Here is a 13702-nt window from a genome sequence, read left to right as displayed (position 1 = left end):
TCCCGGCACCACACTGCCAGGTTACTGACCTCCTCCCTGTAGGTCTACCACCATTGTGTCGTCAGCAAACTTGATGATGGTATTCAAGTCATGCGTAGCCACGCAGTCATAGGTGTACAGAAGGGGACTATGCATGCACACACACCTGTGGTGCCCCCGTGTTGAGGGTCAGTGTGGGTCACCCTCACCACCTAGGGTGAGCCCGTCATGAAGTCCCAGGGTCCTGAACTTGGTGACAAGTTTGGAGGGGACAATGGTGTTGAACACTGAGCTGTAGTCAATGATCATCATTCTCACATACAGTAACTTCGTAAAGTACTCAGACCTCTTGACTTTTTCCACATTTTGTTACATTACAGCCTTATTATTATTATTAAATAAAAACAATTTCCTCAGCAACCTACACACAATACCCCATAATGACTAAGCAAAAACTGTTTTTTAGACATTTTAGCAAATGAATTAAAAACAAAAAACAGAAATACCTTATTTACATAAGTATTCACACCCTTTGCTATGAGACATGAAATTGAGATCAGGTGCATCCTGTTTGCATGGGTCATCCTTAAAATATTTCTACAATTTGATTGGAGTCCATCTGTGGTAAATTCAATTGAGTGGACATGATATGGAAAGGCACACGCCTGTCTATATAAGGTCCCAAAGTTGACAGTGCTTGTCAGAGCAAAAGCCAAGCCATGAAGTCGAAGGAAATCATTTCTGCAGGGATCCTGTAGGGATCCTGGCACCATCCCTACGGTGAAGCATGGTGGTGGCAGCAACATGCGTGAAGATGTTTTCAGCGGCAGGGACCGGGAGACTAGTCAGGTTTGAGGGAAAGATGAACGGAGCAAATTACAGAGAGATCCTTGATGAAAACCTGCTCCAGAGGGCTCAGGAGCTCAGACTGGGGTGAAGGTTCACCTTCCAACAGGACAATGAAAATAGCTGTGCAGGAACGCTCCCCATCCAACCTGACAGGGCTTGAGAGGATACGCAGAGAAGAATGGAAGAAACTCCCCAAATACAGGTGTGCCAAACTTGTAGCGTCATACCCAAGAAGACTCGAGGCTGTAATTGCTGTCAAGGGTCTGAATACTTACGTAAATGTAATATTTCAGTTTTTATTTTACATAAATTAGAAAAAAATTCAAAAAGCCTGTTTTTGATTTGTCATTATGGGGTATTATGTGTAGATTGATGAGGGAAAAAATGAATGAATACATTTTAGAATAAGGCTCTAACGTAACAAAATGTGGAAAAAGTCGAGGGGTCTGAATACCTTCCGAAGGCACTGTATAGATCTGTTGGGACGGTATGCAAATTGGAGTGGGTCCAGGGTGTCTGGGATGATGGAGATGATGTGTGCCCTAACAAGCCTTTCATAACACTTCATGATTACAGATATGAGTGCTACAGGGTCGTCATTTCGGCATAAAGCCTTAGAGTTCTTGGGAACACGTGATGGTGGTCAGCTTAAGACATGTGGGGATTACAGACTGGGATAAGGAGGTTGAAAATGACTGTGAATATGCCTGCCAGCTGTTTTGCGCATGCTCTGAGAATACCGTCCAGCCCGCGGCCTTAAGATCACTCAGTTCTCTGGGTCAGTGGTGGCCCTCACGCATGGCACTGTGTTTTATTGTAGAAGCGTGCGTAAAATGCACTGAGTTTGTCTGGTAGAGGCATCATTGAGCCGATCATGTCTGGGTCTTCCTTTGTTATCCGTAACTGACTGAAGCCCTTGCCACATGTGATGTGCATCGGAGCCTGTGTAATATTATTCCTCTTTATTCCTGTATTGTTCTTTTGCTTGTTTGATGACTCTGTGAAGGTCATAGTGAAACTTCTTGTACTTGTTCCTGTCCTCGGCCATAGCCTCAGGGTGGGGACAACGTCACCTGAGTCTCGGAACATATTCCAATCAGAGCAAGCAAAGCAGTCCTTTAGCATAATCTCTGATTCTGATTACCATTTCTCAATGGAGCAAGACCCGGGTACTTCCTGCTTCTGCTTGTAAACAGGAGTTTGGAGACATGATCTGATTTGCCGAATGGGGGACAAAGGAGGGCCTTGTATGCTTGCTTGTGGGTGGAGTAACAGTGGTCTAGGACTTTATCGCCCCTAGTGGCGAAGGAGACGTGAAGATTGAAGTTGCTTATGTATAGCCTCTTACAGTTTGTTAAGTGTCAGCTTGTTATTTTTCTTTTCCTGAGGTGGTATGCATACAACCGTTACGAAAAGCTGAAAAAGCTGAGCTGAGAACTCACTCGGGAGGTAGAAGGGTCGGCTTTTTACCATCAGGTATTCCAAGATGGGTGAACAATGGGTCAAGACTTCCACTGCGCTCAAGTCGGCACACCATTTGTTGTTGTTGAAGAGGCAAACCCCTTCCCCTCTCGATTTCCCTGACTCCACTGTCCTGTCCGCTCGGTGAATGGAGAATCCGTAGAGTTGGATAGCCATGGGGGATATCTTGTTCGAAAGCCATGTTTCAGAAAAGCAGAGAGTATTGCAGTTACCAGAGTCCCGTTGGTTGCAAATCCGCGATCGGAGGTCATCCTTCTTATTATCAAGTGACTGGCCAGTAGAATGGAGGGAAGAGGTGGCAGGTTTTCCCTTCGCCTTAACCTCGGCAGTACTCCTGCCGTTTCCACTTGGAAACCCCCAAAATTGGGTCAAAATGACAGAAAGAATACAGGGCAGATGATTCAAATTCAAAGTTGAAGCCAGAATTGAGGTAAGTAACTGCCGAGTTATTGTTAAAGTTATTGTTGGTTATAAGAAATAGCGGATACAGTTTGTGAAAATAAAATAAAAAATAAACGGCAAAAGAATCACAAAATAGCAAAGTTGGGTCGGAGCTAACAAAACGGCAGCCGTACAGTACAGTGCCATCTCAGAATATTAACTGAGCTACAGAGGACCATGATCTACTCCTAATGTAACCGTTTGTTCATTCTATTCTATGCTCTAGATTTCTCTCCTTACTGTACATCTGATTCATATCATGGGTAAGTTGAGCCTTGTATTTCACTTTTATGACATCAATAGGAAAGCAGGAATCCATGCAGCTCTGTTTCCCTTTTCTTTCCCTGTTGTCAGTGCGCTGTAACAGACGATAAGGCCCAGACGTCAGACACTTGCTCTCTCCTCTCCTCTCCTCTCTCAGGGGAGAGAGACATGGGGAGCGCTAGCCAGCTCTAGCCACACAGCCAAACCAAACAATCTTTCCATTCTCATTTCCCTTCCAGATTCTGAGAAGGAGCCATCAAAGATTCTGAGAAGGAGACATCAAAGCGTGTTGCAGCTGATACTGAAGCCTACACTGAGCAATTGTATCATTTTTGTCTACTATCTTGTAATTACAATGGCATGACATGTACTTAGCAAATCATTCACTGATAATGTGTTTTCCCCCTCTAGCAATCAACTATCTGTTTATCTGCCACGTGTCAAGAGTTGCAGCTCTTCCTCCTGTTTGCACATGCATCCTATGGGAGCTGCGGAAGTCGCAACATTTGCTGATTTCACCTCTCTTCCCTGTGAGTGAGTGGCTGACAACTGTACATTCCAACCTGCCATGACAGTGTATGACTTATTTCTGACTCCTGCGTTCTTCATGTTGACACCTGACACCCTGGAGCCCTGTTTTATTTGTTTAGTCTAACCAAGCTGTCATCATGGCATTCATTTGAATGTGTGTAGCGCAGAGAGGTATTCACAAATCAATTCCAATGTTTGAGGTTGTTGGCTATTCTTTCATGCTTCTGCCCTCAACCTTGACATAACTCAAACTACAACTGTGTGACCTGGCCTTGGAGACAGAGCCTGTTCAAGACCCAGCAACAGTTTACTATATCACACAGATAACCATAGGTGCTTCCTTTGCCTCTGAATGAATGGGTCAATGATAAAGTGCTGTAAACAGTCAATAGAACTGTACCTATAGTAGCCTATTCAAATGCAACTTCAAATAAAATCAGTTCTCCAATTATGATGAACATTTTAAATGAATTCTATGATGATACTATATTCTATGAATTATTAACATGGCATGTAAAATAGATGCATGTTCCATGATATAACACAATTACATTAGGTTTTTGGCCTATATATGTAATAAATTGACAAGTATTTGGCAACTTTCAATTTTTTCCAAAGATATACTATTACAGCCTTGTTTATTTACAATGTATCCCTTCTCCCGTTCCATGAATAGCTGCAGTCAAGGCAATAATCACAGCAAACTTTCACAAGGCAATTATTCAACTGTAGTAAATAATAACATACCAAGCATTGTTCCAACCTGTGTTATGTAATTCCCCTCTGCTGTTTGGAATCTCCAAAACAACAATAGTCCTACATGTGCTCCCTTACTCAAACGAATATCAGAAGACTGCAAGAAGTGACAGCCAGTTGATTTCGTGCCGTTTGCTCCATGACCATCATTTGGAAGCGAGAGTGAAAACGAACCCCTTGACTCAATGGACCCAAAGCAACGATTGACTCACTCGCTATCCAGCGCCACCTGGATTCCAAGCCAGTACTGCAGCATCTCCTTTCCTTCCGATTCTCCAATGTCCACAGCTTGGCCGGAGCTTGTCGTCTTCCCGGCTCCATTTCCACCGGATTTTTAACGCTCCTACCCGTCTCAGATCAAGACGAGACCACGCCAAAGGTAAAGAAGAAGCTCCAATGATCCGGGAGAGTCTAGGTTAGGCGGAGAAAGATCGTCCTTATTTGGTGTTTTCAGCGCTGTCGTGTTAGAGGGAGCTTGCTCGGAACTGACTTCATGCATCAGTTGGTACACCATGCTGATACTGGAGTGTCTCCTACCATAACAAACCTCTCCGTTCTACAAAGGATTCTAAGGTCGGATTCGAACCATTTATCGTTCCTTAGAATGCGTCAAATGACTTATAATCAATATGCTCATATTCGTCGGGTATATACGATTAATGTTCTCCTAAAGTGAGAGAAACATGCTGTGTTTTATTTAGCTCGCCTGCATGCCTTGCGAGCCCCCCTTACTGCAAATAGGTGCAATTATGTTTTCCCTGCAGCTCTTCATTCGCATTCTCCCAACCAATATTCGTGCGCTGGTGACTGTATGCTGTTTGAGTGTTCTGTGTTGTTTTCCCCTATTGCTTGGCTTTTGACAGATAAAGCCTTCGGGAATCTCACCACAAAACGAAGGTAGCCTAGTAACGTTAGTCAGTAGTCACAATGACTGAATCCGAGCCTGCTTTTATTAACGACAAGGCTACAAATGAGCTGCGATAATGTAGCCTAACAATATTTGCACTCGTGTTACGGTTCTGTGGGGGGGATTATTCAAAGCCAATTGGACCGAGCTAATGGAATGATTTGGTGCTCCTTATCTAACCATCTAGCTTGCTATAGGCGTGTGGTGTGACCATTATGGAAACATCGTGAACATCGTTTGTCCTTCAAAATGACAGGAATTTTAATTAAGTACTCTAATGGATTTTATTTATAAATAGTCTATAGCTATTGTTTATAAACAACTTTTGATGAATCGACGGTAATGTTCAACATCCAACCATGTAAGTCGACAGCAGGACACAGACTCTGAGAAATGAATACTAATGTAGGCTACGAACCAAAGACCAACCCACAAAAGGGGTCTACCAGTCCAGAGAATTATGTAAAGTTGAGGTATGATAACCTACCTGTCTGATGAGCAGCATCTCTCTCTCTGTATGTATGTATCCCATTGATAGATCCAGTTAAAAAGTGTCTATCTTTTCTTCTTTATGGGGGGAAATATATGTCCAGTGAAAGGCTATATGTCTATAGATGCTAGCCTATATTGCATTGATCAGTTTGATAACTTTTCTGTCTTTCGTTTTTAGGGGGAATCAAAATGTCCAGTGAAAGACAGGGGCGGTCAGATGACGAGAGTCCAAGCACCAGCAGTGGTAGTTCTGATGCGGACCAGAGAGACCCGGCGGTGCCGGAGCCGGAGGAGGCGGAGGAGAGAAAACAACAGCCCCCCACACCTCCTCAGCAACAGAAGAAACCCACCAAATTATCTAGCAAGACTACCGCCAAGTTGTCCACTAGTGCTAAAAGGTAATGTCTTCATTACATAATCACTGTATTCTTACAATCAGGGATACTGTAGTCTACAGGATCCTTCTGCTAAACTGAGTAGCCTAATGAATGATTTATGGTTCATTTATAATGCTTTAATCCTTTGAGACACAAAGGATAGATATTTATTTTTGAATGATTATTGTTCCTGTGCCAAATAAGATTGTTAAAAACTAAAGCCATGCAAGCACATTATCATAGTAATGCCTTTATTTGGTTAATTGGTCTATTGTCGCTGGATATGCATCGTTTGTCAAGTTAGGCTACAGGAGCAGAGCAGGACTTAATATTACTTGTTCACATCTAACTTAGCGTATCTGAGGATAAATTGTTTTGAGTTCACATACTTGTGATGGTTGAGTATTGTAAAATAGGTGTTTTCACGCTCACAGTTGATGTCTTTCCTGTGTTGCAACCTGTGTTTGTTTGGTTGTAGAAAACTGTTTCTAAGTTTGGGGAGAAAATGGTCAAAAATATTTTTAGGACAAATGTCCTATTCCTCTTATTAGGCCTATGCAACTATATTTAGTGTTGGTACGAGGAGAATGATCACTTTAACGTCCAACTAATACACATAAAGCAGTTGCATGCAATTTTATGTGAGCTTCAAAAAGAAACTGACTTGTCTACACGATAGTCTTAAAAAAATGAATCAAGTACTAACAGTAGATGAGAAAACAAATGTATTGAGTGGCAAGTATGTCAAAATCCTCCCCTTTTCTCCCTTACACACCGTTAATAAGGCTTTAGTAACAGCACTCTACTCAGCTCTCTGTTTAAAGGCCCTGTCAAATATACCCAAGGTCCTCCCCCCTCCCTCTCCCTCGCTACCTCATTTGCATATAAGCTTTAAAAGAAAATATTTTGTGCTAAAAGTGACTGGAATGGGTGGATGAGCGGCGGGATGGTAGGTGAGGGGGCTAGCTTTGTGCTGGGGGTGAGAGGGTTGTGTTGGGGTAAACGGACAGGGAGTAACGAAGGAGAGAAAGTTTTGCTGTTCTGGGCTTCGGGTTCTGCCTGGGAGAACAAAGAGGAAGCAGCCATGTTAGCTGTGCTGAGCGGAGAGAGAGAAAGGGGGGGGGGGCGTGCAGTTAGAGCATCGCTGGTAGAGGGCAGTGTAAATCTCTAGTCTCGAGCTGTAAACTCTCTTCTCTTCTCACAGCTTCTCTTTTCCTCTCTCATTTCTCTCTCTCTCTCTGACAGCAAAGACCACGATAGAAACAAGTCTGTTGACTTCAAAGTGTTTTTAGTGTGTGTATTGTTCATCCCTCCAGTGTGGTGCTGTACATTCTCCTCTCACAGCCCTCTTCTCACAGCTTCAGCACATGTCTCATTTCTCTTCCACAGAATCCAGAAGGAGCTCGCTGAGATCACTCTAGATCCACCACCTAACTGCAGGTATGGCAAAGATTTCATATTCATTTATATTCTCAGTTTATGCTCTTTTTGTTGATAAGGCTTAAAGGTGTCAGCATGCTTCAGGTCGGCTGGTGCCTAGCCGAACTGTGCTAGTCGAACTGAAGGAGTGTGCTTGCATCCTCCCTTAAAAGACCTTCGCTTGAAAAACGATTCCTCTTCCTCAAAATAGTCATAATTAATCTAAGATAACACAAGAAAACTGTCATAAATGTTGCAGTTTTTGCCGAAGAGATCTTAGTCGTGCAATTTGACTAACTAAGATGTTTGGTGCAGTATTTTTCTATGAAAAAATGTGCATGAAAACAAGTCGTCCCCCTTTGAATGACAACAAAGACTTTATTGAAGAATTTCTACTGTTGACCAATCACCGAAGAAGGGGAGTGGACTTCGTCTCCGAACTTCGACTTGCCTTCAGAAAAAATGTTGTGTACCCGAACAGCCGTAAAAACCCTAGCCGAAGTCCAAAACGAACCAAAACGCCAAAAAATGTAGTCATAATATATGCACAAACTCTGCCGAACTGTTTCGGTTGGGAAGCATGCAGACGCATTAATTAAGGCTGCATCTTATGTGTTCCGCTGTCACACAAAACTGTTGCAGATATATTTGTATTAGTGTCGTAATAGGACATTTAAATTATTTCAATGCTAGGCTTCAATGCAGAGACAGAGAGGAAAGTCTGGTGTGGTGGTTTTCATGTGTTAAATCATTTATGTTTAGCTATGGTCTTTGCACTGTCATGTTTTTAATAATGCAACAGATGCTGCATTTACGCAGACTGTCTTATATTCCATCTTTTGTAACGGGGTTGACATAGATTTGTGTTTATAACAGAGTTGACATAGGTATGTGTTTATAACAGAGTTGACATAGATATGTGTTTATAACGGAGTTGACATAGATATGTGTTTATGTCGGAGTTGATATAGATATGTGTTTATAACGGAGTTGACATAGATATGTGTTTATATCGGAGTTGACATAGATATGTGTTTATAACGGAGTTGACATAGATATGTGTTTATATCGGAGTTGACATAGATATGTGTTTATATCGGAGTTGACATAGATATGTGTCTATATCGGAGTTGACATAGATATGTGTCTATATCGGAGTTGACATAGATATGTGTTTATATCGGAGTTGACATAGATATGTGTTTATATCCAGACTGTATCACAACCGGCTGTGATTGGGAGTCCCATAGGGTGGCGCACAATTGGCCCAGCGTCATCAGGGTTTGGCCGTTGTAGGCCGTCATTGTAAATAAGAATTTGTTCTCAACTGACTTGCCTAGTTAAATAAAGGTTACATTTTTTTTTAAATGACAGAGTTGACATAGGTATGTGTTTTATAAAACAGATGTGATGCTGCAGATTCAGTGTAATTCTGTTTAATTAGTGAATGTATGGTTTTATGTTTTTGATGAGGAATTTGGCTTTATATTATTTTTACTGTTTATTTAATGAAACATGTTTTTGGGAGGTAGTTTTTGTGGTCTGTTGGTAAAGATTCTTGAATGACATTTTGCCAGTCTTGAGTCTCCTGTAATTGAATAGCTGTCATGCAACCTGATAAACTTTACAATACTTTGCTTACTGGGGGGGGCAATCATTCTTTAATCAAACCAGTGTTGCACAGATACCGGCAGAGGGTATTTTCACTGTTTTTTTTATTGCATTTTAAATGTTTACAACCAAGGAGAAATTACACACAGTGACCAAATGATTTGGATTGCATTGAGTTTGAGTTATCCCTTCGAATATGTGTTTCATTCATGAAGTCGGTTAGCTCTAATGACTTTGACCCTGGCCCGGGATTTTCCTTCTAGGATTTATTCATGAAGCAGCACTATGACATATGGTCTTTGTTTTGTTCTCTAGACCCGGGGTTTAAAGGGGGGGTTTTGGCATTCTTTAGACTATCCCCTTCACCCCTCTATTGGGCTGCAAACATTAATTATTTCCTTGTTAAACAAACCTCACCGTGCCCAGTGACCCTTTGAAAGACCCTCTCTTAAGACGCCATGTGATATGATTCATGTTGCAACAATATCACACTAAGATTCGACATGAATTCCTTTGACTCCACATTTGTGGTTTTAAATTGGAAGCAGCTAGTGTGTGGTGTCATAGACGTTGATGTAGTTTCTGCTACCTTTAGTCAAGAGCCATTTATCAGAAACTACTTTGCACAAACATTCTGTTGTCTAAAAAGCTGATGTTGCATGTATGCATCGGTTAAGTTAACCTTCGCCATGCAATACTTCCTTGCTAAGATGCAGCTCAGGTCACTGTATCCCTGTGAGGACGTGGATCATGGACCACTGATCAGCAAGATGTGGCTTAATGTCTGTGGGTGAATGTGTGCTCCTCCTCCGCTTCCTGTTGTGGTAATGCGGTATTGGTGAGCTCCAGCCCACACCGTGTGTCTTCTGAATAGAAAATCGGGGGATCGATATCGTGCCGCGGCACGACTAGGGGATTCCTGAGACAATGTTGATAATGGTCATTGACAATGCAGGGATTTGATGGCCTTTCATGGTCTGATCCTCTGCTCTGCGCTGTGCACTCTCAGAGTAGAAGTGCTGATGTAGGATCAGTTTAGCCTTTCAGATCATTAGGGCTATCATAAAATGGACAGGGGGGCCCTGATCCTGTGCGTGTTCTCAGCAGAAGGAGATAATAACCCCACAATGCCTATATATCAGCTCCATCCCTGGCTCATGATTTCCCTTTCAATTAGTAGGACAGTCAGTCAGTCAGTCTGGTTGCATCCCAAATAGCAACCTATTCCTTATATAGTGCACTACATTTGAGGCTCTGGTCAAAAGTTGTTTACTGTATAGGGAATAGGGTGCCATTTGGGATACAAACTCGGTCTCCGCAGTGCGTTGTTTACCTGGAGGCTGCCTGGGATGTTACATTAATTTGATGATAATGCATCACATTTCAGCAGCACTGCCTGGCCTGGACATATCATGGAAAAGAAAAAAGGTACCTGGATCTGGTTTCAGTTGTTTGACCTAGCCTAGTTCACTGTTGTCAGTTCGGTTGCATTATCAACTATCAAGTAACACACATGCGCAGGTGCACACATACCCACACACACAAATCTGTCATTGTGCCCTTGAGCAAGGCACTTAACCCCAATCGCTCCATGCGCGCTGGACAATGGTGAACCTGGCCATGACCCCACTCCCAAGCAGGTGTCTCAGGGGGAGTTGGGATTTGCAATGAAACACATATCCATTACAGTACAAGTGTCCACCCACAAGTGTGTTACTGGACAAATATAAGCACCCCCCAAATTAAATGATTATAATGACTAATCTGAGTGAAAGCTCACCTGCAATTTGACACTAAGAAATACAGACTTAATGGACTGAATGCCATTCTTAAACAGATGAATTCAAACATTGTCTGTGTTCTGCTAGTCCACATTGGCCAGTGACTCATTCCCTCTAGGAAAAATAAACATTTTATATTATATTTTATTAATCATTAACCCAAATACTGGGTTAATAATCATTAACCCATTATACCTGATGGATGAGGGATATCCTGGTTTCTATGTCCCTGTTTATGCTGATAATATTGTATAGTAATGCAGACATACCGTATATTACCGTCCAATATCATCCAATATTTCCCCACTGAGAAACACTAATATTGCTTGTCAGACCACACATAAACATACATATTTATGATCAAAGGACATACAGTGAGCTCGAAAAGTATTGACAATTTATTACATTTTTGGGGCTCGGGACTCCAGCAAATGATACAATGACTATGGGATTGAAATGCAGACTGTTAGCTTTAATTTAAGGGTATTTTTATACATATCGAGTGAACTGTTTAGAAATTTCAGCACATTTTGTATATAGTCCCCCCATTTTAGGGGAACAAAAGTATTGGGACAAATTCACTTATATGTGTGTTAAAGTAGTAAAAATGTAAGTATTTGGTCCCATACCCATAGCATGCAATGACTACATCAAGCTTGTGACTCTACACATTTGTAGGATGTATTTGCTGTTTGTTTTGGTTGTGATCCAGATCATTTTGTGCCCAGTAGATATTAATGGTAAATCATCTATTGTGTCATTTTGGAGTTACTTTTATTGTAAATAAGAATATAATATGTTTCTACATTAATGTGGATGGCCGATTAATTAGGGCCGATTTCAAGTTTTCATAACAATTGGGAATCGGCATTTTTGGACGCCGATTATGGCCGATTACATTGCATTCCACGAGGAAACTGCACGGCAGGCTGACCACCTGTTACACCAGTGCAGCAAGGAGCCAAGGTAAGTTGCTAGCCTGCATTAAACTTATCTTATAAAAAACAATACAACTTCACATAATCACTAGTTAACTACACATGTAGCAGTAGCAGGCTCATAAGCATTCATTCAAAAAGCACTGCGTTTGCCAGCAGCTCTTCGCAATGCTTGAAGCACAGCGCTGTTTATGACTTCAAGCCTATCAACTCCCGAGATTAGGCTGTCAATGCTATAGTGCTTATAAGAACATCCAATAGTCAAAGGTATATGAAATACAAATGGTATAGAGAGAAATAGTCCTATAAATTCCTATAATAACTACAACCTAAAACTTCTTAACTGGGAATATTGAAGACTCAAAGGAACCACCAGCTTTCATATGTTCTCATGTTCTGAGCAAGGAACTTAAACGTTAGCTTTTTTACATGGCATATATTGCACTTTTACTTTCTTCTCCAACACTGTTTTGGCATTATTTAAACCAAATTGAACATGTTTCATTATTTATTTGAGACTAAATAGATTTTATTCATGTATAATATTAAGTTAAAATAAAAGTGTTATTTCAGTATTGTTGTAATGGTCATTATTACAAATATATATATACATGTATAAAAATCGTCCGATAAATCGGTATCAGCTTTTTTGGTCCTCCAATAATCGGTATCAGTATCGGAGCTGAAAAATCATAATCGGTTGACCTCTAGTCCACAATCAGCTCTTTTGGCGTACTGACGTTGAGGGAGAGGTTGTTGTCTTGGCACCACCCTGTAGGCTGTCTCATCGTCATCGTTGATCAGACCTGACATCGTCGTGTCGTTGGCAAACTTAATGATGGTGTTAGAACCATTTTATCTTTGGAGTGTTCTCCCTAGAACCCTCTGAACGGTTCCACCAGCCTTATTATCATTTTAAATGTAATTACATATAGCATAAGACCTTTCTTTGAGGGACAGGTTATACCCTAACACAGGGGTGTTAGAAATCTCCTGGTTTACAGGTCACACCAGGCCTGCAAGTCACATAATGGTGGCTTGCAAAGTGCTGTGTAATTCCTATTGGACTCCATCCAGTTACGATATCCAACAAATGGAATGTTTTAATCACCCGCAACCTGCATTCAGAAAGACTGCCATGGTAAGGAAGATTTGAATACTGAGACTACCGCAATCATCTAAACTGGAATAACCATCTCTTTAACGGTTGCAATAAATCCAATCATTAACAGTTGGATTAGTTTAGAAAACTGTATGTTATTTATCTTTGTGTAGCATAAAATGTATCATCCAGTCAATATACATACACAAATACAGATATTATAGTAAAACAAACAATAGAGAATGCTGGGAAATATGATATATGGTTCTATGTAGAAGGCTTCTTGTCTTCCAAAGAATCATCAAAGAACCCTTTCTTCCAAAAATGGTTCTTAGGATGTTAAAGGTTCTAGGTAGAATCCGTTGCCTTACAAAGAAGGGTTCTACATAGAACCCCAAATAGTTATATCTGGAGACAAAAAGGGTTCTACCAGGAACCAAAAAGGGTTATCCTATGGGGATAGCCGAATAACCCTTTGTTCTTAGAGTGTACTTCCTGTTTGAGTTTTTGCTTGTAAGCCGGAATCAGGAGGGTATAGTTATGGTCAGTTTTCCCAAATGGAGGGCGAGGGAGAGCTTTGTATGCATCTCTTTGTGTGGAGTAAAGGTCATCTAGAGTTTGTTTCCGTCAAGTTGCACAGGTGACATGCTGGTAGAAATTAGGTAAAACCGATTTCAATTTTCCCGCATTAAAATCACCGGCCACTAGGAGTGCTACCTCTGATGAGCATGTTCTAGTCGGTTTATGGCCCTATTTAGCTTGTTGAGTGCAGT

General features: G+C 41.3%; 1 protein-coding gene across 2 annotated transcripts in view; it reads left to right on the top strand.

Moving 5' to 3' along the window:
* Positions 1 to 4413: 4413 nt before the first annotated feature.
* LOC110501764 (ubiquitin-conjugating enzyme E2E 3 (UBC4/5 homolog, yeast)) overlaps positions 4414 to 13702 on the top strand; it is a 53884-nt gene continuing 44595 nt past the window's right edge. Inside the window, exons 1-3 of one of the 2 annotated variants that reach the window (XM_021579537.3) lie at positions 4414 to 4681; positions 5880 to 6099; positions 7468 to 7518. In XM_021579537.3, coding sequence (XP_021435212.1) covers positions 5891 to 6099; positions 7468 to 7518 — 260 coding nt within the window. In that variant the 5' untranslated portion in view covers positions 4414 to 4681; positions 5880 to 5890. Of the gene's footprint in view, positions 4876 to 5879; positions 6100 to 7467; positions 7519 to 13702 lie in introns of both variants that reach the window. The other variant, XM_021579538.3, reaches the window with a different exon arrangement.

This window comes from Oncorhynchus mykiss, chromosome 22, assembly GCF_057628025.1.
Source record: "Oncorhynchus mykiss isolate SJ-2025 chromosome 22, ASM5762802v1, whole genome shotgun sequence".
Lineage (NCBI taxonomy): Eukaryota > Metazoa > Chordata > Actinopteri > Salmoniformes > Salmonidae > Oncorhynchus > Oncorhynchus mykiss.
Note: the sequence above shows the minus strand (reverse complement) of the source record. Positions and strands in the feature narration are given on the sequence as shown.